This window comes from Hirundo rustica, chromosome 3 (assembly GCF_015227805.2).
Source record: "Hirundo rustica isolate bHirRus1 chromosome 3, bHirRus1.pri.v3, whole genome shotgun sequence".
NCBI classification, from domain to species: domain Eukaryota; kingdom Metazoa; phylum Chordata; class Aves; order Passeriformes; family Hirundinidae; genus Hirundo; species Hirundo rustica.
This window is the reverse complement of record NC_053452.1, coordinates 40,992,777-41,019,414: the sequence shown is the minus strand read 5'-3', so window position 1 is coordinate 41,019,414 and position 26,638 is coordinate 40,992,777. Positions and strand designations below refer to the sequence as shown.

At 39.5% G+C, this 26,638-nt stretch overlaps 1 protein-coding gene across 4 annotated transcripts; it reads left to right on the top strand.

The window, feature by feature from the left end:
• Positions 1-1,108: 1,108 nt before the first annotated feature.
• Positions 1,109-25,333, top strand: RNASET2 (ribonuclease T2). Of its 4 annotated transcripts, none has more exons than XM_040059912.1 (10): positions 1,109-1,165; positions 5,546-5,650; positions 8,130-8,196; positions 13,807-13,862; positions 14,821-14,878; positions 15,706-15,776; positions 17,999-18,112; positions 20,343-20,388; positions 20,605-20,679; positions 22,895-25,333. In XM_040059912.1, exons 2-10 carry the CDS (start codon positions 5,562-5,564, stop codon positions 23,084-23,086), a joined length of 768 nt encoding a protein of 255 aa, XP_039915846.1. In that variant the 5' UTR covers positions 1,109-1,165; positions 5,546-5,561; the 3' UTR covers positions 23,087-25,333. The 4 variants fall into 4 exon arrangements, with proteins under 4 accessions (XP_039915846.1, XP_039915847.1, XP_039915848.1 ...); XM_040059913.2 differs by lacking the exon at positions 1,109-1,165 and adding an exon at positions 1,206-1,240; XM_040059914.2 differs by lacking the exon at positions 1,109-1,165 and adding an exon at positions 1,252-1,435.
• Positions 25,334-26,638: the final 1,305 nt, after the last annotated feature.

Here is a 26,638-nt window from a genome sequence, read left to right as displayed (position 1 = left end):
ATAAAATCAGTCCGAGAGAACAACTCGCTGTGCTTATCTGCTGATCTAATGGGCAGTGACTAAGACTTCAGTGCCACACGGAGCCCTGATGTCCTCAAGCCACAGGATGAGCTGAACGGCTTACAAGGATATGGAGAGCTTCACTATTTTTAAGTCTTCGAGAAAATTTCTGAAACTTTTGATACCTCTTAGACAACAGATGGATCACTCATTCCATCCAGCACATTTTCACGTTTCCACAGAAAGGTAGGCAAAGAGATTAGTTTTGTCTCATCTTCCTTCCTACCATGTAAATGCGTAAACATAATTATTTTTTTTTTACCAGCTAATAAAACTGAGATGTTGAACAAAGACCTTATTACAAAGACTGTAATTCATCTGTTTAAAACAAATGTTGTTTTGCTTGTGGAAGCAGATCTGCCCACACATTTCTTAAGTGCGTAATGTAGGATGGTTGTAACATACCCCCTGTAGTTCAAATCACACTTTTTATTTATGACTCATGCGTCGGCAGAGAAGGAGGGGTCAAAATATGTTTCATAGTGTAACATATCACTGAGAAAATACTGAACCAAGTCCTGACTCATCCCTTGGGGCTCCTTCCTCAGAAACTTCCTACTGCTTCCAAACACGAGCTGTTACCTTTTCAATCTTCTCTATTTGGAGGAGCACACCACAGACGCCTGTGTCAGCTCCTGGGTTTGCATTAGTCAGTAGTCTCCTATTTAGAGTCCCCATCGCACTCCAGAAGACCTCTGTGCCGCGCAAATGCTAAGTATGAAACCAATATAACGAAATCCTTGAATATGCTAAAGAAGAAAAACAAAACAAAAAACAAACAAACAAACAAAAAAAAAAAACCACCAAACAAACAAACAGCAGGACGAGCCAAACGATCCACATAAATTACTTCCACCGCAGCCCGGCGCTCACAAGAGCCTGCTCCCGCGGTGTCCGACTGGCCGCGGGGATGCTCCAGGGGGGCAGCGGGGATGCCGTGTGACCACCGCGCCCCGAGTCCGTGCGTCCCCAGCAGCCGCCGTCGCCCGGGAAGCCGCCGTGCCGAGCGGCGGTGCCGCCCTCCGGGGCGGGGCCGTGCGCGGGCCTGGGGAGAGGGGCGGGCGCGGGGCAGCTCCTGCGGGCAGCGCCGGGGAGCGGGCGGAAGGTAACGAGGGCGGGGGGCTGCGCGCAGCGTGCCGAGGTGTGGTGAGGGCTGAACCCGAGGCAGCGGAGGTCGGAGGTGAGGGTGTCCCTTCTCCGGCCTCCCTCGGCTCCCTCTTGCCCCCCCTGCCCGCCGTGGGGCCGCGCTCCCGCGGTGGCAGCCGGGCAGGAGGCAGCTGCGGTTCGGCTCGTCCGGGGTGTTTCTGAGTAGGCTTTTCTGCCTGGGGGAGTGGCTCTCTGCCGCTGAGATTTCTCGGTTGCGCGAACTGCAAAGGTGGGATTTGCAGGCCTGGGACGCACTCAGATTGTGTTAGCTTTCACTTCTTTATGCTTTAAATAACATCAGTAGCAAATCGAAAGTCAGCCAAATAAATGGCAGCATTTCCCGGTGGCCGGAAAACTGTTCATAGTGGTTTGTTCGGGTTTGTTTGTTTGTTTTCCCCACAGTTTACATCAGCTCTGGTATCCTGCTGTCGCCTGGAGTCCTCCCGCTTCCGGTGCTTGGGTGATTTGCGTTCTTTACAGTTTGTGCAGACGCCTTTGTAATGATTGTTTGTCCGCAGTAAAGGCTTTCTGCAGTCGGAGTTCCATCGGTGCTAGAGCGGAGCCGTGTGTTGGCTGGCGTGCGGTGAGGGCGAGGTGCTGCCTTGCTCGGCGCTTGCCCGGGCAGCCGGCGGGGCTGAGCGCTGCCCCTGCGGGCTCAGCCCGGCACCGCTCAGCCTCGGCGGCGAGAGCCCTGCATCGCACCGAGCGCTGTGGGGTACTGCCGAAATCGTGCCGTGGCGGTGGGCCTGAGTATTGCCGCTGCAAAGCCTTCAAAGAGCTTTTTGTAGTTACTCGGGCCGGCACTCGGCATTGGGATGCGTGGGTAGCTGGGAGTGGACAGTGCAGGCAAAAGCTGCCAGAGCTAGGAGCGTTGTTATAGATTAAATTAATGTTTCTGGATACAGTGCTGTGACTTCGCTTGTCTTACTCGTTGTGGCAGATGCACTCGTTTGTGTGCATGCTGACTTGTTAGGGATGCTACCAAAGCCTTGAGTGTTCGTTTTTGTGGCTTTAGATGCCAGGCTAACTATCCTAGATCTTACCTCTGGACATTGTTGCCAGCATTTAGCTGCGTGCATGCTATGTCATAACCGCTGGTATCTCGTGCTGATGCTTGAGCGCTCTTCGGCAGCATCTTCTGATTTTACATGCTGGACTAAACTGTAGAGCAGGAAAATTTATATTAATGTTGGGCTGGCTAGTCAAGCTAATTGTTAAAAGCAAAACATAAAGAAAATAAGATAGTAAAATAGGAGGTGACTAATTGCTAATGCCCAAGAGAAGCATGTGCTACATCAGCAGTCCCCTCAAGAATGGTATATTAGAATTCAAATTGTAGAGAATGTGTTAAAGGAGGGTTTCCTCAGTGTTTATTACAAGTCCCCTCTAGTCTTTGATAAGCCTGGGCAGGTAATTTTGAAAACAGTGTGGAACAATGCTAAGGTAACTGAAAGTGACCTTGCCCTCCCAGGTTACGAACACACACACAGAAACACACACAGAAGCATGTGTTTTGCATTCCTTTTCTAGATATAGTAAACCAAGAGTTCTCCAAAAGCTGTTCTTGCACTTTGGAATTTTATCCATAATGAAAATGAGTTGATAGCTGAGTTTCAAGTAATAATTCACATGTGCAGGTTTCATTTTGAAGTTTTAAGTTTTCTGCGTTATGAAATCTTTTGGAACATAATGACCTTTTTTTTGTAACTAACTTTCATAATATGAAATCCAAGTTTCTTATTAGAGAAGAGTTTGTAAGATGTAAGATTTGTTAAATCTGTTCTTTTTTGTATTTGCGAAATTCGTAATGTAGTGTAATTTTTAGTAAGTAAACAGAAGCCGTTTTTATTAAAAATGAATGTGCTTTATGCATCTTAGTTGTTAATACAGTTTTCATTTGGGTGCATGTATTTCCTCAAATGCACATCAATCAGGTGCCTTTAAGGTGAGATGGATGCACTTTTCAGCTGCCTCCGTCAGTGTCCCGGACAAATAAAAGGTCAGCTTGAATAAATCACTCAATGTGTCATGATAGTGTTGTGATAGCTGCAAGGTTGTCTTCTGAGCTAAATCCTTAGAGTGAGTTTTTGTATTGTTTATCAGTGGAAAAAAGTGAAAGTTACAGACTGGGGGCTTTCAAACCTGCTCGCTGTCTTTGTTGCCCTATGTTCTGGTTCCAGGGTTCAGAACAATGTGTAGAATGAATCAGTATCTTCTGCTGCTCTGATAGCAGCATTTTTTGAAGCCTCCTCTGTTCCTGGTCGTTGGTCGTCACTTGATCAAGCGTAAGAGTCCAGTAGAAAGGAGAAAATCGCCTTGATGCTTTTTTTTGCAACTTAGTCACTGAAAAAGAAAAGCTGCTTTCTGCCTACCAATTTACATCAAAAGAAATGCTGTAACGCTTACTGAGTTATTTTTCTTTCATAATCGACTTCCTTAAGGTGTTTTTTCCACACCTTTGTAGAATGCAGCTTTTTTTGGTGATGTGTGATATTACTATCTTTTAAGTGGTACTTCCTGCTTTTTGTAGGTAGGGCAGAATTTTACATGAATCTTAACTCTTTACATCTCTCAGTGTTTTGTCTTGGGTAAGTACTCTTTCATGCAGAAAAGTAGTCTTGCTTGGTTGGTTTTCAGTTGAAAATAATAGAAGATGAAATCATTAAGCAGGTCTGTAAAGCAGAATCTCACATCATTAATTCCTGTTATTCAAATGATGAGACTGGAGATCACTTAAGGTGCAGATTTCTTGGGGAAATTGGCTATCCAGCAGTTAATTACTTATTTGAGATTTTTTTAATATATACTGTATGACTATATCAATTTCTTTAATACAGCATATGTCTTGCTTTAGCTAGATTTTGCTAAAGATCTACATTATTGTTTGTTTTTCTACACAAGTAGCACTCTCCAAACGATTTTTTTAAAAATTTATTATTATTTTATTTTACTGGTGAGTGAAATTCTTTTTGGTGTCTTTTTAAGAAACTAGATCAGGAAATAACAAGTTGACAACTAATATTTATCTTACTATGTCTTCTGTTAGGCCAAGTACCTTGATAATGACAAATTAGAGAGGCATTAATGTATGAAATAAAAGAATGTATTAAGTGTTAGCTTCCTCACAATTTAGCAAGACCTTGTGACAAATTTAGCTGGTTAACAGTTGCTGTTGTTGCCCAAGCCCCTCACCAGTTTTGAAATCCCCACACATTTTGCAAGCAGGGAGGCTCCCTCCTTTGTACTTCAGCTCTGGCACAGCATTTGCGGAACAGCGGGGTTCTGCAGGCTGGGTCCAGAACCACACAACTGTGGGGAAATGGGCTCTTCTTTATAATGAGCTGTGAATATGAATTACACTGAGTTTTCTCAGTCTAATGGCTGAATCAGCCATGTCTTCACTGGTGTCAGAACAGGCTTTACTTGACTGTTGTAAGGATGGATTTAAAAAAAAACCTTCAGAGAAAAAAATATGACTTGTGTAGTGAGCGATCTTAGAAAGGTCACCTAGGTTACACACAGTGTCTTGTGGTATAGGCTTATCATTTTGAAAAAGTTGGAAAGTGGGTTTCATGAGGCTTTAATAACTTGCATGTAAATGTGTGCTTGCACATCCCTTTCTAGAAGGCAGAATTTGAATTGTGAAATGATTGGTGGATTTGGGAGACAGTTGAGATTTTTGGCCTGTGCCAAGTGAAAGTCCTATTTGTGAAGGATGAATTGTTTTTTTTTTTTTAATCTCCTGACTTCTAAGGTCCGTGAAGTATTAGGCAAATTGTGCATGGTTTCATAGAAGCTATCTCAGGTTTTTAACAAGAACAGAAACTCATGTGGTTTTAGCAACATTTTTTTTAAACATTAGTTTAGTAGTCAGTTGGCATTTAGATAGAATTTCATCTTTGGACATCATACTTGGCTTCCTGTGAGTTTCCAATATCAGCCTTGGCCAATCCAACATGAATATCCAATGTTAAGTTCAAAGTTTCTTTAATGAATCACTTTAGGCATTTGAGCTGACTACAAGTAGAATCTTCAATTACATAAAGTATAGTTGTGTAAAAGATTTATATATTTCTGATAATTGGAAGGTGGCTCTGTTGCAGCCATGTGCAAGTAAAGAAGAAATAGGAAATGGTGATCTCATCCTTGATGGCATTAGCTTATGGAAATTACCATACAAGCTGGGGAATCAGGCACAGCCCTGAAAGAGATCCCCATTTTACCCATGGTTGTAAATCTAATCTAGAGTTACCATTACCTGCTGTTTCTGACAGTGGTTTTTTGCATTTTAAGTGTGTTGGGTAGGTTACAGATTTCTTCTTTCAACACCTTTTTACAGCTGTTTGGATAACAAGATGAAACCTGCAGAGCTGCACTATGGGATTCTGTGTTGGTTTTCCTTGGCATTGTGTTGTTGGTGTACTTCAGATACAGTTACTCAAAGGTAAGTTGTGGTTTTAAATGAAATGTCTGACAACTCATTCTTAAGTGCAGATCAGAATGGGATAACTTCTAATGTAAATTTGTTCCTGTGTACTATTTTTGATCTGTTGTTCTTCCCTTAGGTGATTGGTAATAAGGCATCTACAATAGCTGGAGAAGCAGGGATCATGCCTGAGGAAACCTTTACATATGTCAGCATGAAGAAAGAGGGGAAACTTAAATTCCATTTGTTGCACTTAAAACTTTTATAATCTTGCTGTTGATGAATCATTTAGAGTTGTGATATAGTAATGACAAAAACTGAAATTATTTTGTAACTTATAGCAAAAAATCTGGAGTCATCCCTGAGGTGTGAACAGCACTAACTTGCTGCATTGTTTACTTTTATTATTTATCTTTTTTTTTTTTTCCCTTGCTATTTTCTCAGTTCTGACAATATAGAATTCTTTTTTATATGACATCCCAACTGAGGTTGTGTCAGATTGCTGCACCATCTTTTGGTGGTTGTTGCACCTTGGCAAAATCTGAGCTTCCCAATGGGCCATGGGAGAAATCACACCCATCTGCGGTCAAAACTGAAATTCCTGTTGCATTATATGAGGAAGTAAACTTTTCTGCTTCCTTTCAGTGCTTTGGCAAGAGAATGGTTAGGGGTGCTCAGTTCAGTGCTGAACGTCTTTCAGTGCCTAGGTTGCAGGTGATGGGTATCTTAGACACTGCGCTGTTTCTTCAATCCCCAGGATTTAGGCTCTGCCATCTTGGCAAGGAGTCAGCTCTAGAGGGGCATTGCTGAGCTGCACAGAGCAGACTAACTCAGGTCTGGAGAAGGGGGGATGTCTCTGAAGCTGCATAGGTATTGAAAATGGCTTTCCTTGGATTTCAGTTCTGAGCTTAACTTGCTCTGTTTAGTAAGTACAGTTTTGTGACCTATCTTTAGCCAAAAAGTGTGTTCTAGGAGAACTTTTTTTGGTATGACTGACATTGCAGAAGTTCAGCTGCTATTTCAAATACAGATGAAAGGTCTAATGAAAGATCATTTCTAAGTAAGGACTTTTTAAAACCAAGGAAATTAACTGCTCTGCAATATAGGGCAATTCCCAGGATTTAGGTTTCTACAGCTGCAGTAAAGACCTCTATAAAAGTATAATAGTTTTCATTGTGGCTGTGCCTGGTACATTCCAGAGCTATTCTCCTAAATGATATAGAAAACCACAGATACATGTGACTACTTAAGAGAAAATGTGGCCATAGCAGAGTAGAAAAACTAGAAGAAAAAAACTGAGGTGTGATATAACACAGAAGCTAGGTTGAGAAGAATTAGCTTTGTCTTTTATTCTTTTTTTTTTTTTTCTTTTTTTTTTCTTTTTTTTTTTTTTTAAGTAATATATCCTCTAGCAAGAACTAATGACTGACAAGTGGCTATTAGCTTCCAGAGAATACCAATTTATTTTGACAGTTCTGCACATAATGCTGTCAGTTTAAATAATTTACAATTCTGTTTATTTTTTCCCGTTTGCTGTTCTATTTAATTACTTTGTCTGGTTGTTTAATAACTAAATATATCTGCTGTAGTGTCTGATGCAACAGGTTTTTTATTTACTTCTACTTTAACCAGATTAGGTCTGCTCCAAGCTGTTGGAAAAGGCCTCTAGAGAAATGATGTGAGAGAGGCTTCCAACACTTCTCGACCAAATTTTTGAGGGTTTTTTTTTTTTTTTCCTGTCTGCATATTTATAAGATGGTACTGATGGATCTGTGAGTTACAAATCTCTTATTCTTAAAGGCTTTGAAATAGGTGTGTTCTTGTTAAATATGGAATATACTTTAAATTCTTCCATAGGTAACCTTAAGACTTTGTCATAGTTCGTTCACTTTTTAAATGTTTAAAAATTACTTAAATTTTAATAATAATTTAAAAATGTACTGTTTGAATTAAATACCTATGAACTGAGAAAGTCAGAATTTTTGAGATTTGTAGTTTGTACTTTACTTTTTATTCTGATTTTTTTTTAATCAAAAAGTTTGGAGACACTTGCAAGATCCAGTTGCATATCCTACAGTGTAAACTACATGGTTTGTGAGTGATTGTGGTCTTTCTTTTTTAGAAGAGTAGTTACAGTTCTGAGAAGGTTGCATGCCTTTTTTTTTTTTTTCCCCAGATAATATGCTTATCAAGAAGAATGAGAAGATTCTTAACATCTTAAACAAAGACGCCTTTATTAAAAAAAAAAAAATTTAAAAGCATGCCAGTAAGTGCTCTCCTAAATATAGAACAGAACAAAGTGTTTTTTCCATACTGAAGAAATTGGAAGTATATAGGGAGATAAGGTGCCAGAAGGAAAATTTGTTTAACATTGGGGATATTAACAGGTTTTGAAGTGTATTTCTTCTCTCTGACTTGTTAGTTTAGAACGTGTGCCTGAAGGTGTTCTTTTTTTTAAAATGCCTGAAGGAAAATAAATTTGTCTGTCTCTCTCCAGTGACATCCACCCTCATCCTTGGAAAAAGCTGTATTTTGCTCATCATTGGCCAGTGACTGTATGTAAGGTGAGATTTTTGTGTTTCTCTTTTATCCTAAAAAGATAGCATTGGATAATAAATGTGTGAAAACAGATTGAGTAAAGCCCATTAGGTATTTAATCTTGTTTATGCCTTTATAAAGGCTTTTTGTGATCTTAATGGAACTTTTGCTCTTTCCCCTGCAATGCAGAGCAGCCATAACAATAAAAAGTGTGGTGTGTTACAGATGGAGTTGTCAGTGTAGGGTGTACTGTACACTAAGCTTGTTGCAGAATTTGTGACATATTAGTTATAAACTTAGTCCTAGACTTTCACCAGACTCTGTCGGAAGACTTGCCTGCCTTGTTGGACTGATGACAGATCAGTAGTAGAACTATCTCCTGCACAATAAGTTTTTTAGCTTTGTATTGTTTGCTCCAGTATTTCTGATGGCATCAAATACTGATTCAGTCAGGAAGGAGAGCTGTAAAGGTGTTGTGGCAGGTGTCTCTGAGTATTTCTGCTTTTTTTTTTTTTCTGTATTTGAGGGGTGTGAACCCAAAGTGAACCCAACCTTCCAACATACATCTGTCAAAGCACAGCTAAGAGAGGTACTATTAAGTATCTGCTACCATGTGATAAGTAGAACACTTTTCCTATACTGGAAGTACTCAAAGGTCTCTTCACATCTAGTTAAGTTAAAAATATGATCAGATTTACTGACACAAGGTTGAAGAACCTTGTGGATAATAAAATAGCTTCAGATTCAGCCAAATCTCTCTACAGTGAGAGAGGTTTCTTAGGGTTTTTTTTTTTACAACATTAGAATCTTTTTTTTTGTGTTTTAGGTACTTTTTTGTTTCTCATTCATTTTTCTGGTAATAGATAAAAAAGCAGTAGCAACAAAAGTCATGTGCTGCCTAAATATATGAGGAAAAGTAGATGTATTTTAGATTACTTAAATGTGGAGGGCAGTATCAATAGCAAAAGTCAGATGTGTATGACTGACTGAGACCAAAGACCAAGATCATTGTTCTGTTTTTTGTTTGTTTGCCTGTTTTTGAATGGAAATAAGGAAAGATTTGATTCAAATTGTCTTATTTTCTGTTAATTAAACATCAATGTTAATGACTTGAAGCAGAGATGGTGGTATTGAAGAGCTTGTAGTGCCTAGCACAAGTCAGTAACATTGCAAACCCTTGCTTACATGAATGAGATGTGAAGAATTGGGGGGGAAAAAGATGAAACAACCCAAAATTTAAAAAACAAACCCCTAGCAACCAGTTTTCCCACTGTGTATTTGTACAGGTTTACTCCTTTGAATTCCAGGGCAGTGCAATTGATAAATAGACAATTTAACCTTCAAGTGAAGTCATAGTGAGTAATTGAAGGTACTGAGCATCAGAAAATGTAGACATCCTTGCACTTTGTTGATTTCTCAAGATATTCTGTAGTAAGAGGTGGACAGCAGCATTCAAAGAATTGCAGAAAAAGGGATATTAAAATCATATTCCATGACTTGTTTTTCCTAGTTTCCCATCGAGTCATATGAAGAAACAAGATCTCAACTGTATTCCTATAACAGCTTTCTTGTTTTACACAAGAGGAGTTCCTAAATTCAGGAATTAATTTAAGTATTTTTAAGTAGGTAGGTTCTTCTGCATGTTCAGTGTATTTATATATGATAACTGGTGTTTTTCAGGCTGTAAATATTTTTAATGTTAACCGTCAGTTTAAAACTGTTGACTTGATGTTGAAGGGAAAAAGCTGTGAAACATCAAAAGTCATATAATTTACAGCAAAAAGCTGCGAGATACTTTTTTTCTGAAAGCACTTTTTAGTTTATACTTCCTATATAAAGGAATCTGATTATAGACTCTTTCATACATAGCGTGTTCTTGAGGTGTGTGGATGAGCTGCATCTTAAACTCCTACCTGTTTTGCAAATCTGTGCTTGAAAAGTTTTTTAGCCTTTTGAAGGCCCAGAAGGCCTTGTTTAAAATTTAGAGAGTACAGATCAGCATGCCAGAAATTAGAGAATACATCTCTCCCAGCTCTTCCTGGGCTTTAAAAAGTAGGTGTTCAGCTGGTGCTTTTTAATCACTGAGTGTGATTGGCAAAGTGTTTTGTAATCATATCTTCCAAACCAACCCATTAAAATAAAGTGTTATCATGGAGGCAGTGATAACCCCAGGACCTAATTATGACTACCACAGTGAAAAGGGTGAAGGAGGAAAAGAGATTTTCTTCCTTGTAATGTGATTAGAAATTCCAGTACCATATCATTGACCTAAAGTCACTATGTCTTATGCAAAGATATCTAAGCTATATTCACAGACCTCAAGGGACTGTGAAATTCATGTTCCCTTGAAAAATTATGCCTGTTGCTAATTCATGCCATGTTTTTCAGTAATGAATCAGTGTGACTTAAGGGCAACTCACGGGCAAGAAGAGGGGCTTTACTACTCCCATTTTATTGAGTTGTGAAGATCTTTTATTCCAGGACTTAAAAAGATAACTATTATCTCACCTTTTGCATCCTGGAGATTGCAAAAAGATAAAATTTTCTCTGTGGTTCGCTTTTTGTGTGTGTCTGTGTGAAATGTGGAAAATCCAGTGCAAATTTGTAAGTTACTCAGTTCCTTCCCTGTTAGAAACAGGAATAAAGAAATGGCACCTGCTGTCATCTGCCTTTTATTGCACATATGTGCTGATCAAAGGAAAGAGTCAAAAAAAGGACAATAGAACAGAGTAATGAACAGAACAGCCTGAATTCAAGTTTGAATGTTGTATTAAGCAACAGATGATTTTTTTTTTTATTATTTTAAATTTTTAATATGAGATTAAAAATATTCTGAAGTTCTGGCTTTGGCAATAATTTTATAGCAGAGGCTTAAATGAAGAGTAGAAACAGGGTTTTGCCTTCTTTTTTTGATAAAAATAGAAGTAGTCACATAATACAGAAAGAATTAAAGTGACTAAAGTGAGGGCAATATGTTATTGTGATTCTAGCATGAGATCAAAAAGTTCCTTAGATATAATTCTTTGCATTTTAAGCCAGGTGTGTCAAAATCATTTCAGCTCTTGCCATATGCTGTTCTGGGACAAAATAAATGCTTTTCTCAATGTCCATGTGACTCATAACTCTTAACCTATGTCTACAATTTCTACAGGTTTTCTGTGAATGAGGTCTGGTTTAGATGGTTTTGTTGGTCTTTATATTCCAGAAAGGTTTTAACCTATCAGCTCCTGCTAAAGAGGTATTCAGTAAGAAGGAAATTTGTTTTATTTGCCTCCCAATTATTTTCAATTTGGTTCATTTATTCATGTGTTTTACTCCAAGGGGTGGAGAGAAGGAGGAAGGGAAATAATTGCACACTGTTTGAGGGGAGGAAATTGGAGAGGTTAACTCTTCCCAGTTTGAAAAGCAAATTTTTCTTAGCAGTTGCCATGTTTCATTACAAAATAACTTATAGTTTATCTTAATTAAAGAGATTACCTACTTAAGCAAGATGTTTGGAAGGGAGAACAGGGTTAAATATTTCACTTCCCAGAAGCTGATTTTTTATTTCAATTTGGTGTATCTGTATGTGATCCAGTAGCGCTACTCTCACATTTGCCACCTGCTGTACCAAGGGATTTGTAACTTGGGCAGCTCAACAGGTAACACTTCTGTGAGACATTGATGCTATTTCACTTTTTGGCATTTCAGAGATGATAAAAGCTGCCATTCTTCTGGCACATGCTGTTTGTGCAATGACTTGCTGTTACAAGTAGGCTAATCCCTCTGCTATAGCATTCCCTCTCAGCATGGTAGGTGCTCTACAGCCTCACCAGCACTTTGCTCAGTTTTATAGGTCATGTATGGTTCATTTGGATTGGTTTGATTATCAGTTTGCTTTAAAACAGAAGAAAACAGTGCTTCTTTTTCAAATTAATTTAGATATATAGGGCTTTTTGGGGTAGAGTGCCCACTTGAAAATAAATATTTTTACCTCTGTTTCAAGTCAGTGGTTGCCTGAGGTTGAATTACGCCTCCAGCAATCAGTCTGTGATAAGCAGGAAGGCTGACAAGAAGTGATTTAGCACAAGCCAGCAGGGGTACCCAGCTTTGTAGACCAGCGTTTGCATTTTTTATGGTATTGATTTAAAATGAACATTGGAAGGATACTAAGGCTAGAATGAGAAAAGAGATTGAAGCTGGTCAAAGCATGCAGAGTGTGAACTAATGCGTTGTAGGTTGCGTTGACCTCGCAGTTCTGCCAGCACACAGGGTAGCACCAAGAGTCTGATGAAACAGATAGAAGAAACTGCTAGGAAGGTTAGTGCCATCATTTCAGATCTAAAATCTTCTGGGTGTTGCATTAGCATGTCTGAGAACGGCAGCTAAAGATTGAATAAGGAGCACAATTGCACTCTTTTTGTTGCCACTTCAATTGAGCAAGCTGTTGACTATTAATTTGCTGTACTTTGGGCTAGGTAGCCAAACCCCTCCAGCTCCACAGAGCTTGTGTCATGACAGAGCAGTGTTGTTTAGGCATTTGCAGTGTGTGTTTGCTCAAAATACTCCTTTCAGGGAAAAAAGCTGTTGCTGGGTGTAATTGCTTGTATTGTTGGTGGCAAGAGAGGAAAGGAAGGAAATGGACGCAGAACAAGGCAGTCTTGCAGAACTTACAGATGGCTGCTACTGGCCTGTGGCATGTGGTAGGCAATTAATGAGATTACAGGCCTGTCTCTGCTCTTCTCTACACTCTGCTCTTGCTCTGGCATCACATAAAAGGCATTGTGGCATAATTAAGACAGAATGCTGAGCCAAAAAGGAAAGCTGTTATTATGGGAAAAGAACGTCTGAGGAGGTTGTTAGTTAATGGCAAAAAAGTGTTTGTTTGAAAGAGCTGTAATTGCTAAGTATACAGTCATGGTATTCTGTGATGTGTGACATGTTTTTTTTTTGTTTGTTCTTTTCAGGGGTATGTCTCTGCTCTAAACAGTAATTAAAGTGTAGGCTATTTCTCTTGTATTGTCAACAGTTTTTATTGGAGCCTCTGTTTTTCTGGTTTTGTAGGAAGGTGTTTAGTCTTTCTTTTTCTTTCCATTCCCTTGTTCTTCAAGTCAAAAAAGCATGTCTGTTTTACTTGGAATAAGCAATATATTTAATCTCTTCTTTGTATTTTTCACTTTTAATACAATGATAAAGCTAGTCCTGAATGCTTAAAAAGGGTTTTGTGCTTGTCCAATATTATAGTTTACTTTGCATGTTTTTATTTTAATGGCTCTGCCCTCCTTGAAAAGATGTAGTAGTGCGAAAAATACAGAGAGCTGCCAACCGGAATATTATAAATGTAGATAAAACTCTGTTCATTTAGTGTGGATCAGGCTACTTCCTGTTACCTCAGAACCTGTCCTTTTGTCTTCTCTTTACACTATCTGTTCAGATTTCACTGATCTGCTTCAAGATTTTAATGCCAGTAGGTCCTTAAGTGTCATAATCCATGACAGTTTCAAGTAACTGGAGTTCAGCAGTTCTTGATTTGGCAAGTAAAAGTTAGCATGTCACAGTAGAACCTCAGGCCAGCACTGAATGAGGTTTTACTTTTGCCTTTAAACCTTTACTCCTGGATACATGCAGAAAATACTCTGTGTTTTTGTTTCCTACAGATGGATGCTAATGACTGTCATGACCCGCCAATGTACTGGACAATCCATGGATTGTGGTATGATCGCAGAGTGTTTTTATTTCAGCATGGAAAGGAAAAATCAAATTTTCTACCAAGATGTTTAGTGATTTGGTTTTGTTGGGTCGGGGCTTGTTTGTTTGGGGTTTTTTTTTGTTTGTTTTGTTGGGTTTTCATGGGTTTTTTTTGGAGATCTTAATCTGTCTGTTCTTAGGACTCCTTGAAATAAAATTAAAACCCTATGATCTGACATAAAACTGAAATACACATCTGTATCTCATGAGCTGTTGAAATCCTCTGGCCACATAAGCATTTTATTTATACATCTCCTCATAAGATCAGGAATAATCTCAAGCACAAAGGGAACTATTGTTTCCCTTATTTTTTTTGTCTCTCTGAGTAAAAAGAATTTGTTAATATGTTATCTCCACATAAATATTGAAAAAATAGAGGAAAAACTAATTTGCTTCAAAGGAATCCACTCACTGCAACTAGTGCCAATGGCAGTAATTCAAAAATTTTCTGGACAAATACAGGTTAAAATCAGTACAGGACTTTATGCCTCCTGGAACAGTGGACAGCATTATGTATTGATTCCCTGAGAGCATTGTGGTGATACTTGCAGAAACATAAAATGGAGCAGTTTAGGAGGTCACTGCCATTAGTGACACCAAGGACATCATGTGCAAGACCCTTCCAAGTCATTGGCCACCCAAATGGCTTTTACATAGAGTGAAAGGGACCGAAAGGCCAAACAAAGAAATCATGACAAAATCTTTTGGCCATCTTTTGAATCTTCATGAGAAATCTTTTGGCCATAATTAATGTCTTGAAGTTTTTACTTCTACACCACTGTAAGTTCTCATGGTTTACTTGCATTTTTAAGTAAAATCTCCAGCTGTAATCCTGCATATTTAAAATTCAGGCCAATGATATGTTATTTACCAGTAGTGAGTTAAGAGACATCTTTTTTTTCAATTTTATTTTGCTTCCCTAGGCCTGACAGAGCTGAAGACTGTAACAGGACATGGCATTTCAATGTCACAGAGATCAAGGTATTTAAAGCAAAAACAGACATACCAGGCAGAGCTAAGTGCAATTACTTTTGCACAGCCTATATTCAAAATCTGCATTTTATAATATCACTCTTAATGTTTACTGAGAGGTATGGTCTTTTAAGGACTCCTGAAATTCTTTAAGTGCTTCTGGTACTGTTTGAAGTTGTCATCCTTATGATCATTAGCAGCTGTACCTGCTTGATTTTGTGAACATGCAGTTTGGCTCATTCGGCCACATCTTCCTTAATAAAATCTAGAGGTCCACCACCACACTGGTGATGGATCTGCAGTGGCAAAAAGTACCTGTGAAAAGAAAAAGGTTGAGTCAGTTGGCGTTCTGTCTTCACATTTTATACTGCAAAATAAGAAGAAAGTAAGAGTTCCCAGTACTGTTTTCTGTGTGATTTTTCCTAGGCCATTAGTCCTTTTTTGTTCTTTTTCTGTATAAAAAAAACCCCAGCGTATTTCATTCAGCAAAATTCATTTGTGTGTTATAAACAGGGATAAGAGACTTGAGCTGACAGATGTGAAACACTGCATGATTGAACAACTTCTGCAGGGACAGTTGAAGGAAAGTCTTGCTTTGAGGCAGTGTGTCAGTATTAGTATATTCAGATATTTAGGTAGGTGTACCTGTTACCTCCAACAACAGCATTTTCAGAATATGGGGGGGAAAAGACCTTTTATTTTTCTTTAACTAATGTTTCAGTTATGGATACTGAAAGATGAGGCTTCAGTTGTAGAAAATTTATCAATATACGTAGATTGTATAAGAAATAGCTTTTCCATGCTGTAGGTGCATTTATTTATTGTGGTATTTTTAGGATCTTATCTTAGACATGAGACACTACTGGCCTGATGTGCTTCATTCATCTCTGAATCGCACCCAGTTCTGGTGAGTAGAAAAAAGCCCTAAAAAGCATTTTGGGTATTATTTTATAAAAATCCATCTGAGTAGTTCTTCAGGGGAGATTTTGTGCATGGGAGGAAGTGTCCAGGAGGCCACTGAAGCAGTGTGTCTTGCCAGTCTCATTTACAGTATTAGATCTGTTTTCTTGTAAAATACAGCTGTTGAAGAGAGGGCTATGGCAGAAGTTTTAGAGAAGTGAAACTTAAATAAGAGAATGTTTCCTCCCCTTGTCCCCAGGGAGGAGAAACAGCTGTTGTTGACACATTAAATCTGAGCAGCAGTAGCACTCCTGGGATGTAACAGCTAGCTGCAAAAGCAGCTTCCAGATCTCTTCCCCTAGCTAGTTTCACTGTGTTGCTGGCCTTGAGAGAGCCTTCCTTTTGGGCTTCCTCGTAGAAGAGGAATTAGAAAAATAGAATGCACTCTGTCATGGCAGCCACTTCTCTATTCAGTGAAGTTACTGACAGCAGCTCTGTGCTGCCACCAAGCTCGTATGTGCAGAAGAATGGAGGCCTTCACAAACACTGGCAGCTGTTTTCAGGGGTTTGGTTGGTTGGTTGGTTTTTGTTTTGTTTTGTTTTGTTTTTTTTCTTTGCATGGCTGTGCTGCAAAATAAAGTAACACTGTGAAGAGTGTCATCTTAAAGTCTTGATAAAAATATTTTGTGGAGACTAAAGTCTCTGTCCATTCTGGAAGCTCGCAGGACTGATTAAAACACTTGGGCCTGGTGCATTCTTGGCTTGCTGCAGATGATGGTGCAAGGGCACTGTCAGTGCAGACTGCACCAAACCACTCCATGGGAACAATAATAGGCTTCTTGAATGCCAGCAGATCTTTGGCTCTCTATTTCTGCCTTCCTTTTAGAAAGAGCAGGACACTTAGATACAAGTACTACTGAAAGTCTTCAAAAGACAAGCCCTTCACCATTAGTTGTACACACATGCATTCTCTGAATTAAATTTGTCATCCTGCATGCAAAGCCTTGCCTCCAGCTCGCTGCTGTTTCAGTAGCCCTTTGGATCTGACTATTGTCTGCTTCTGATCCAACCTAATTATATCTCTGGCTAAGCTTACACCTGAAGGAGCTTCTGTTTACTTTAAAACTGTGGCATCTTTTCTCACTGGTAATTTAAAATCCCTTGTGGAGAAATCTGCCCATGGAAACTGGACTCTTACAGGCAATAAACAATTAATTTGACATGCAGTTGTGTTGAATGTTACAGCCAAGATGAGAACTCTCTACAAGGCTAAATTTGAGAAGATACGGTGAAAATCTTACAGTAAAGCATCTTCTCTCTTGCCTCAAATCTCCTGACACCACAACTGCTTTATTAAATCTCTGTTCAGAAGTAGTGCGCTATTTCTCTAGATCCAAACATGATTTGATTATTATATTTTGTTTGGTTTGGTTTTGTTTTGTTCCTTAAGAAAAATCTGAAGTTTTTAATGTGAATGGACAATTCCAAGGCTTTCAAGAGAATAGTAGTTGTCCTTCCTCTTTGCTTTTTGATGATGTACTTAAGGCATCATAAGGTCACAGGATAGCAGGAGTTTGTGATTGATAATCTTTGTGTACATCTGCTGAACTGATACCTATATAATACAAGTGGATCATGAAAATTTGAAAAGAACAAAACAAGACATCCACAGGCAGTGTCTACAGATTATACTGCTTTCAATGTCTTTCAATGAAGTTTGGAATTGATTAAAACATTTTTGTCTTTTTCCCAATTTTTGTCCTGTTTGACAAAAGAATCTGCTAAAATCTTAGCAGTATGTGCAATTACACAGTTTCACCCAAAAAAGTCTTAATCTGAGTTCAGAAAAAATGTAGGGCTTTGAAAGTGCATTTAACACAAAAGGCTCCACTAAAACTTACAAAAAGCTTAGAGATAGTCATTTTCTAGGCAAATTCTTTGCATTCTGACTTCCAAATATCTTTATGTAAATACATTGTATCATAAGGACATTGTATCATAAGGGCATGATACTTATTTACTTCATGAATATATAGATGTTGCTGTAATTGAAATGGTGGAAGTGATCTTGCTTGGGTTTACTTATTACGTGTGTGGTAAATTTGAATGCAGTGTCCTATTCCACATGTATAGTCTTTTGGATAGATTGAAGTACAATAGCTAGCTTGTGCAGCACATATATCTGCAAATATTGTGTTCTAAAATTTGCATTTTGCTTTTCTCCTGTAGGAAACATGAGTGGGACAAACATGGCACTTGTGCAGCCACACTTGAGGTCCTTAATTCTCAGAAAAAATACTTTGGTAAAGCCTTAGAACTCTACCACCTTGTTGATCTCAATGGGTATGTAAAATGAGCTCAGTGATCTGGGTTTTGTTTCAAACAGTTCCTAGAAGTTTCAAACCTAGCCTCACATGAAAGTCTAAAAATCTGATGGTAGAGGGGAAATGAGAATTAGCGTAAATTATTTTTAGTACTGAAGTTCAGAGGAAGAGTTGCTACCCTGAGAATCGGTCTCTGGTCACTCCAGTCAGATAAGCCAGCAGCACCCTTAGCAGCATTGTTCAAGACAGCGTGAGCCAGTAAATTTTTGAGAAGCTTTACAGGCTGTGTCTTGATACCAACAGCTGTGGTACCTGTAAAGTTCTAAATCAAGTGACAAACACACCGCCCGCCACCCTCAACTTCTACCAGCTTCTAAGTCCTGCTGATCCCCAACACTTGTTTTTAAGACAGTGCTCTGCTCAGGAGAAAGGACAAGATGCAGAGAAAAATCATGCAGGACGTCCTGGGAAAAGGTTGAGAGGCAACAGCAAGGAGGTTATGAAAGGTTCAGTCACTGCAGGCAGTCCTCTGCTGTCCTTTCTGACATCCCTGATGTGACACTCTTGCTTTGTCCTAGGGGCTGATTTTTCTTTATGGTTCCAAAGCACTGTCCATTCCAGATTCCAAGTCTTGATGAGACTGTTGTGGCTTGTCCCAAGTGCTGTATGCATGTGTTCTGGCTGCGGGTGAATGCCAGAAGGTTAGAGTCCTTTCCTGATCAGTGCTTGGTGTGGGTGAGAGGGTGTTGTACATAGATTTGTTGACTATAAGAGGACAGTATCTGAGAGAGGAAATAGTTTCATACAAAGAAACATACCTTTAAAAAAACTCAATGAAACCCCAAACCAGCTCATCCTATTTATGCTCTGCAAGTATCCTGTCCAAGCAATTTCCTAGACAAAGTCTCATTTATTTTGCATATATACAATGGAAATAAGTCTTTCTTCCCTCCCACCTTCGTTTTGTAGATGTCTTCTAAAACTGTAGCAGATTTTTCTACACACAGTGTTTGAGCATGTCATATGTAATGTTAAAATTAACAATGTCTACTCAATTGCCTAAGTAGCTGTGATGGTGTGACTAAAACATTTACAGATGGCGCAGTGACCGATGATGTGACTCTGTATCACCATGTGCAATGCTGCAAAAGAATGGAGACTGAAGCATGTTCAAATTAATTGCTCAAAGCTTATTATGTATTGTGAAAATTAGTATAATTCATGTTATCTCTACTGAAGAGAAAAAAGGCTGAAAGTGTTCTCATTGTATATCATTTCTGCGTAAATGAGGAAAAAATGTCAGTGATTAAAAAAATTGTTTCCAAGAAGCAAATTATTAAAAAGAGGACATCATGCAGCCTTCTGTAAGATTTAACAGGACATCATCTATTTTATTGGTCTCCTTATATCCAGCATAAAATGACAGCGAAAAACCGCTTGTCCTTTAGTCAGCTAGGCAAAATCTTCCTTGTGCCAAAACTGACCTTGGAAGGGAAGGATTGAGCATTATCAGCATTTATGGATTAAATCCTGCAAGACACTGACCATTCCCACTTTTTACAGAAGCTGGGACTCGCAGACTTGTCATGTGTTAGGTCCTGAGTCTTGTTAGCTTGGAAATGTGGACTCCTCGCAGGACTGAACCTTGAGGAAGGGGTACACAGGCTACAGCTTCTTGACCACTGCCTCATTTCTCTCATGTGACCAACTTTTCCTCTTCCAAAACATACTTATTAGGACCAGTTTTTGCCCTGACAGTAACATTAGTCCTGACTGACATGCTGTGTCCCTCTCCCAGTGTGCTGTGTCTCCCACCACAGGAAGCCCATCCTGTGTGTGAATATAAGGGTGCCTGGAACACCCTCACAGGTCTGCCCCTGTGCTCTCCGCAGTGGCAGGAGCACAGGGGAATGGCTCAAGCAGGGGAAAGGAAGCAATTAAACTGCATGCCCTACCTGGCACTGAACAGAGCACTCTGAAACTCCCCCTAGCTCTGTCTGAAAACTGAACTATCCTAGTTTCTCAGATTAAGGTGTGGGAAAGGGTTCTTCCTGACCCTGCCAAGTTAGGTGGGATGTGTTTTTTCAGAAAATGGCCTTTCCCAGGCTGGCAAAGAATGAAAGACAAATTGCCCTCGCTCCCATCACTGTAATGCTTGACAGGTTCTTAAGATTATCTGTTTTACCTAACGATTATGAAGGTATGTTTGCACACAGGAAACATGGAAAAATGTTTTATCTTTGTTTCAGTTGTCTTTTGAAAGCTGGGATAAAGCCAGGCAGCTCATATTATAAGGTAAGAGGCAGTCTTCTATAAAACAAAATCATATGCATGGACTTTTTTGTCAGTAGGGGTCAACTAATTTCTGTAGAACAAATTATTTTTTTTAAATTGTATAGTTCTTTAAGGTTGTGCTTTTTATAAAAGTTTTTGACAGCTTAACCGGTGTGGCAGCTGTTGGAAGATGTGCTTGTGACCTATTAATCTCTATAAGCTTTTTAATTTTTTCAGATGACTGATATAAAGGAAGCTCTTACAACATTTTATGGTGTAACACCGAAGATCCAATGCCTTCCTCCAGAAGAGGTAAAAACTCCCCTAACTTCCCAAAATGGAAAAAAAAACCAAACAGGAAAAACCCTTCCTTTCTTTAAGGAGCACTTTTTATCAAAAATACAGCAAAAATAGAGTGAAAAATCTGCACTATGGTGAAACTTATGTCTAGGTGTTTTTTGTGTATACAGCTGTTTGCATATAGGTATTGTTTGATTCTTGGACTTGGGTTTTAAAGGTCTCTTTGTCTTAAAAGATTTAAACCTGCATCTCTTGCATGAATGCTGTTACCACCATGCTGGGGGTATTGCTGTGGCTGGGCACTTTGCACTTTTTAATTACTGCGTGGCAGATTACTAAAACCAGCAAGAGTGAGCTGAATGAAGCAAGTGACTGCCAGCCTTGGTGAGGATACTGCTGTCAGCAGCTGCCTTCCCTCCACTGGGCATGGCTCTTGTGTTCTGGATGAAGAAGTTGCTCAGGGAACAGAATCTTTCTGAAATACAACAGCTCAGAAGCTTGTCCCTATTGTTTCAGAAGGCCCATACCTAAAGAGGTACAAAAAGTTATTTTGAGCTTCACTGTGGTTCAGGGTCACTGTAGTCTTTTTTTTTTTCAGCCAGTCATATCTCAAATTTTCATGTCTTTTTACTTTTCCTTGCAATGATTGTGCCGTGCATCATCATGCAGTAGAGAAGGAAGGTGGTACACAGAGACAGTGTTCTGTATAGGTCACCATATCTGAACCAAAAGTGCCTTTGAAGGAACAAAGCAGTATTCTGAACAGCTGCATATGTAGGTTGTAGAGCTCTTTCTTTCCTTTTTTTTTTTTTTTTTTTTTTTCAGCTAGGTCACTCTGCTCTTACATAAAAATAAAGCAAAAAACAAACCCCACAAGGTTAGCTTTCACTCTTATAAGTGGTTCCTTCTTATTTCAGCTTGTTAAAGGTGATTTACTGCAGAACTCTTGGCAGGGTTACTGCCCATACACGGGCAACGGTTTATGAAAACTTGCTAAGATACAGTTGCTATTGGAGTGTGTTGTCAGCTCTTGCTTCAGTAATACTCTGAGGTTTTTGTACTCATTCTTTTTTTTTTGTTTTTTCCATGACAAAAATCTATAGGTTTCAATATTTTTAACGTGTTTAAAAGTTACTTTAAGGAACAAAGGATTATTAATTGAATGCGGGTTGTACACTCACCCATCTTTTGACATTAAAGAAATACAGAGCTAACACAAACCCCAGTTTCTTGCTCTGTTCACTGTAGTTCTGCTCTTCTTTTAGTACACTTGGGATATTGCTCCAAATACATGAAAGCAAGCTTGGGTCTCCTGTACTTAACAGCTGATGGTATTGAGTAATAGAAATGAAAAAGTACATTCTCAGTTATTTGAAGATGGTCCTTTTTCAGAGTTCTAGACTTGTCCATGCCTGAAGTGCATGATGGAGGTACTTTGATGTTTGAAATGGATTAGACATGCTCTCTCTTCTTACTTTTCTTTAAAAAGACCCCCAAAATAAACAAACACCCCAACAACACAAATTCCAAACAAACATAAAAAAACCCTCACCACAGTTACTTTTGTCTTGTACATATCTTTTTGTCCTGCTTAATTGTTTCAAACCAAATTTTTTTCCTCATTTTGTTAGACCTGAGCATTTGGGGGGATTTTCCTCTAATCTTTTTGCCACATGAAAGGCATCCATGCCTGCCTGCTTTATTTGTGGTCAGTATTTTTCTTCCTATCCTGTCCTGTAGTCCCAAAAATCATTTCTGCTCCTTCTGACGGCTTAGTTCTGTATACTTTTGTGTAAAAGCTATTACAAAATTTAGTTTCTGTTCTCATGTATGGAGGATTTAATTTGCCTCAATTTGTGTCCTGCTGTGAAGAGCTGATGAAAAGTGTATTTCTGGTCACATGTACTCTTCAATACTCAGAGTTCAGCCAGAGCTCATCATTGAGGTGAACAGCTTCTGTGGCCTGTGCAGATGACTGAAGGCCAGGATAATGTGTCACAGCATTTCCTAGCGAGGCTTACTAGATAAACAAGTCCCATATCAGTACTGAGTAAGAGTTTGTACTGTAAGCTGTTCAGAGTGGATGCCCCTTGTACTTTTCTTTGCATTTTTCATCTGGTAAATACATATAAAAATAGTACTCTATTCTATAGATAGGGCAATATAGCTGAAAAATTGCTTTATTTTCTCCTTCCCATGAGGCTTATCTTACCCTTCGTGTTTCTAGGGTGAAAAAGCACAAACAATTGGCCAGATTGAATTCTGCTTCACCAAAGAACTGCAACTGGTAAACTGCATGGCGCTGGAGGGGGAGTCCAACCCAATGCAGGGTCACTTGAAGCTTGGAACTTCGGAGCTGTCGGTCTGCAATGATACTCTCCCAACCTATTACCCTTCAGAGGTCCAAGATCACAAATGAAGCCATAAGAGTTTGAAAAACTTTTTAAACAGCAGCAAAACCCAATGTAATATTACAAGTCCTTGTCTATATCACGGGCCTATAGTGAAGATTTGTGCTGGAAAACACAGTTCTTTTTCTATTAAAGGAGAGTGGTCCACATGATGGGATCAGCATCTGATCTACAGCTTGGTCTGGACTTTTTGGCTTGCTTATGATTTGAATCAATGTTCAAAAGAGAACTGCGACTTCTCAGTTAAGTCTGCCACTTCAGCTGCTGCTTTTTGGTTTTTACCAGTGAGTCAGGGAAATTAAGTAATTCTTTGTATTGAAAGGATGATTGTCTCTCTGAATGTCGCCTCATCTTTCTTGATAAGAAAATAGTGTTAACAAAAAACTGTGAGACCTGTTTGGAGGTCCATTCCCAGATGCAATAGCCACTGCCTTGCATAATTGCTCTCCAGAAGTGCAGAACAGAGATCATGTCCTCCGAGTTGTTGAACCTTTTCTCACTCAGGGATCACACTGGCCCAAAGACAACTTTTGCATAAGTTCTTAGTGAAGTAATAACTTCCTGCAAGTTTGGCCTTTTCTACCTAAAACATCCCAGGGAGACTGTATTTGTAGCCTTACCTGTTCTTTGATTATTTTTGTGGCACTAGCTCCAAACAGTCTTGAGAAACAGTCAATGCTAGAGCCTACATGTTAGTTTAGGAGAATATTAGGCCCTAGAAATATGTTGTTACTAATTTTTAGCTGTATTTGAGCATTCAGCATTACTACTTGTGAGTGCCTGCGCTTTTGTATAAAAACAAGATTGTCACATAATTACTTTGTTCCAAGAAACATCTTTTTATAGATGAAACAGTAAATACTACAGGATTTTCAGTAAAAAGTACAGATGTTGGCAATAGTGCATCTTTACCCCATAATGATGAGTAATGTGCCACAAAGTTGGATGTTGCCAAAGGGAACCAAATTGTGATCGCGTCTTCCCCACTGTGCCGTGTTGATTTGTGTCTCAAATTGTGTTTCAAAGAAAGAATTATGGCTCAAGGAACCATCTGTTTGTTAGAATAATGTTACTGTGAAAACATGAAATGCAGTATTAGAAACAAATTTGTTATTTTGAAGGGATTGGAAACTATTTGCTCTCATTTTTGGCTGTCCTTCTTTCTCTACCACCTTTTCATTTAGTGCTCTATCACCTTTCCATTCCAGAATGCTGTCAGTTTTTTGGCCTTTCTGGAAACTCAGGTATTTATTTATTTTAACAACCAAGAAATTATTATGGTCTGTCAAACAAGTGATTGTTGGGTTTGCTTGGTTTTCTGTAGTTGCTTTAATTCCTCAGTCCTGTTTCTCAGTCAAAGGTAAAGCTGACTCTTACCAAAAGGAGTCAGCAGATAGGCACATGAGTCACAAATTACAAACTCTGCAGCAGAGTAGATAGTATGGATTCCATGCATTTTTCAGCCCCATTTTCAAATGCAATAAATGCAAAGGAGCTGATAAGTCTTAAAACTTTGAGGAGAAAATAACATAATCCAAAATGAGTGAGGGAGATAACATGCCAGCAACTGAGTAAAAATTGAGTGAGAAAAAGTGAAGCTTGGCTAAAACAACCTCACATACTTTGAAGTCTCATTTAAAAGGACATAACTGTACTACTATATTTGCCTTAAAAAACCCACATCCACCTCCATTTTTATTACAGATTAAATATTTAAAATTTTTATGGCTAACTTTTGAGTAGTAGCAATAAAACACTATGTATATGACTACTGTTGCTTGGGTTTTGGCAAACCCATCTGCCTAACTTCTGGGATCTTCTACAGGTGTCTTTTAAAAGCTACCTACTGATTGTTATACAGAGATGTGCCAAGACATGAAGTTTTAAGTGATATATTTAAGGGATGCTTTAAGGTCTGTATCTGGGCAGCCAGGAGAGCAGCTGAATGAATGCTGTCACCACTTCAGACCAAAGATCATGTCCAGCCCTTTGTGTTCTCTATAGCCATGGCTCACAGCCAGTTGTGAGCCTTGTCAGTTACTTTCCATCAGAATGTATATAATTTCAAGAGTTGGATTAAGGCAGTTTAAATAAAAGAAGTAAACAAAGGTATACTGGGAGCTTCAGTCCTGAAAAGCGTCGCTCCCTTCCTGGTGCAATATAAATTCTGTCAACCTTGACAATTCAGCACAGCCTGGGGATGGTGGGTCCTATACTTTTTTCTGCATCGTTGAATAAATTAACTAAATTCCAGCAGGGATGTTGCATGTGCAGGCTCGGCGGTTTAGAACACTACTCAACTTCACAAAGGGACTTAGCTTGTTTATACCCTTAGTCCGTGTGCTCTCTCATGCAAAATGCTTAAGCATCCCTTGGCATGTATGTTTAGAGCATGGGTGTCCCTTTTCCAAGGACAGCCCCTCTTCCTGGGCCATGGGCAGGTTCTTTTCTCTCTGTTTTTTCTCCCTCTTCGTGGCCTGTGCTGAGCCTTTCTCAGCTGCACAGGAGCCCAACTTGAGCCAGGTTTTTGGTGGGGCGGAATAGGAGATAGGGAAACACAGCTTCTGCTCAGTTTCATGAGGTGCATGTATCTTGTGCTTGTGGGCGCATCTGCCCCTCCCTGCCAGCAGACAGCTGATCTGCCCTTCCAGCTGCAACGGGAGATGGAAAAAGCAGAGGGGACCTGTCCCCATCAAGCTTTTTCTTAGTGGGGGCAGGAGCTGGTTGTGGTTGCCTGAGGGCTGGGCAAAGCCACCTCTGCAGGCTGGAATGGAGGTGGCACAGGCCTCTGGCTGTGTCCCTGCTCTGCACCCACACTGCCTGGAGAGTGCTGAGCTGTGCTAATGCCCCAGCTGCTGCTGACTGGAAGGAGGAGGAGTGATGGCAGCACTGCAGAGTCCGTGCAGCTTGTCAATACACTGCAAGTCGAGTGCCACCAAGGGGGACAGGCTAGGTATCTACAGCTGCAAAGCAGCACGTTGGAAAGGGGGATTTTGACCAGAACGGGTTCTTGAGTGTGGGTACCCCAGTTCTGGTGTGGTTCTGCTTTGGTCAGCTGTGCTCTGGATCTGGCACTGAGCACAGTTAAGCCAAGGCCACAGAAGGTTAATGGTGCTGCTAACAGTGTTATTGATGCCTGATGATGCAAAGAGAAATTGTCAGGACTTTGGAAGTTGCTTTCCCAGGAAGGGAGCAATCAATGATGAGGAATGTTGTACTTATTGTAAATTCAGACTCATGCTGATGTGGCAGCTTCCTTCAAAAGGGTCACTGCTTGCCTCCTGCTCCTGTAAATATTCCCTGTTCCACGAAGTTGCCATAGATCACCCAGAGCTGATGCAAATAATTAATTTTAGAAAAGGGTTTAGATTTCTCGTGCTTTGAAGAATAAGATGTTTTGTGTACAGGCTAAGTGAGACCTGATGTGGGAGATGAGCAGATTATTTTGTGTTTGTGCTGTGAATTTCATTATTCCTTACCTCAAAGGACACTGGAACATCATGGACTGGAGGAGGATTAAATAGACCTCAGGGACAGCCAAACCCAACCATGCCCACAGA

What these genes read in the sequence shown, in the direction of transcription:
- RNASET2 (XM_040059912.1), top strand. Translation starts at nt 5,562, where the DNA reads ATGAAACCTGCAGAGCTGCACTATGGGATTCTGTGTTGGTTTTCCTTG. An exon ending in TCAATGTCACAGAGATCAAG is followed by an intron (nt 14,879 to 15,705) that starts GTATTTAAAGCA and finishes TGGTATTTTTAG; the next exon opens with GATCTTATCTTAGACATGAG. An exon ending in CACCTTGTTGATCTCAATGG is followed by an intron (nt 18,113 to 20,342) that starts GTATGTAAAATG and finishes TCTTTGTTTCAG; the next exon opens with TTGTCTTTTGAAAGCTGGGA.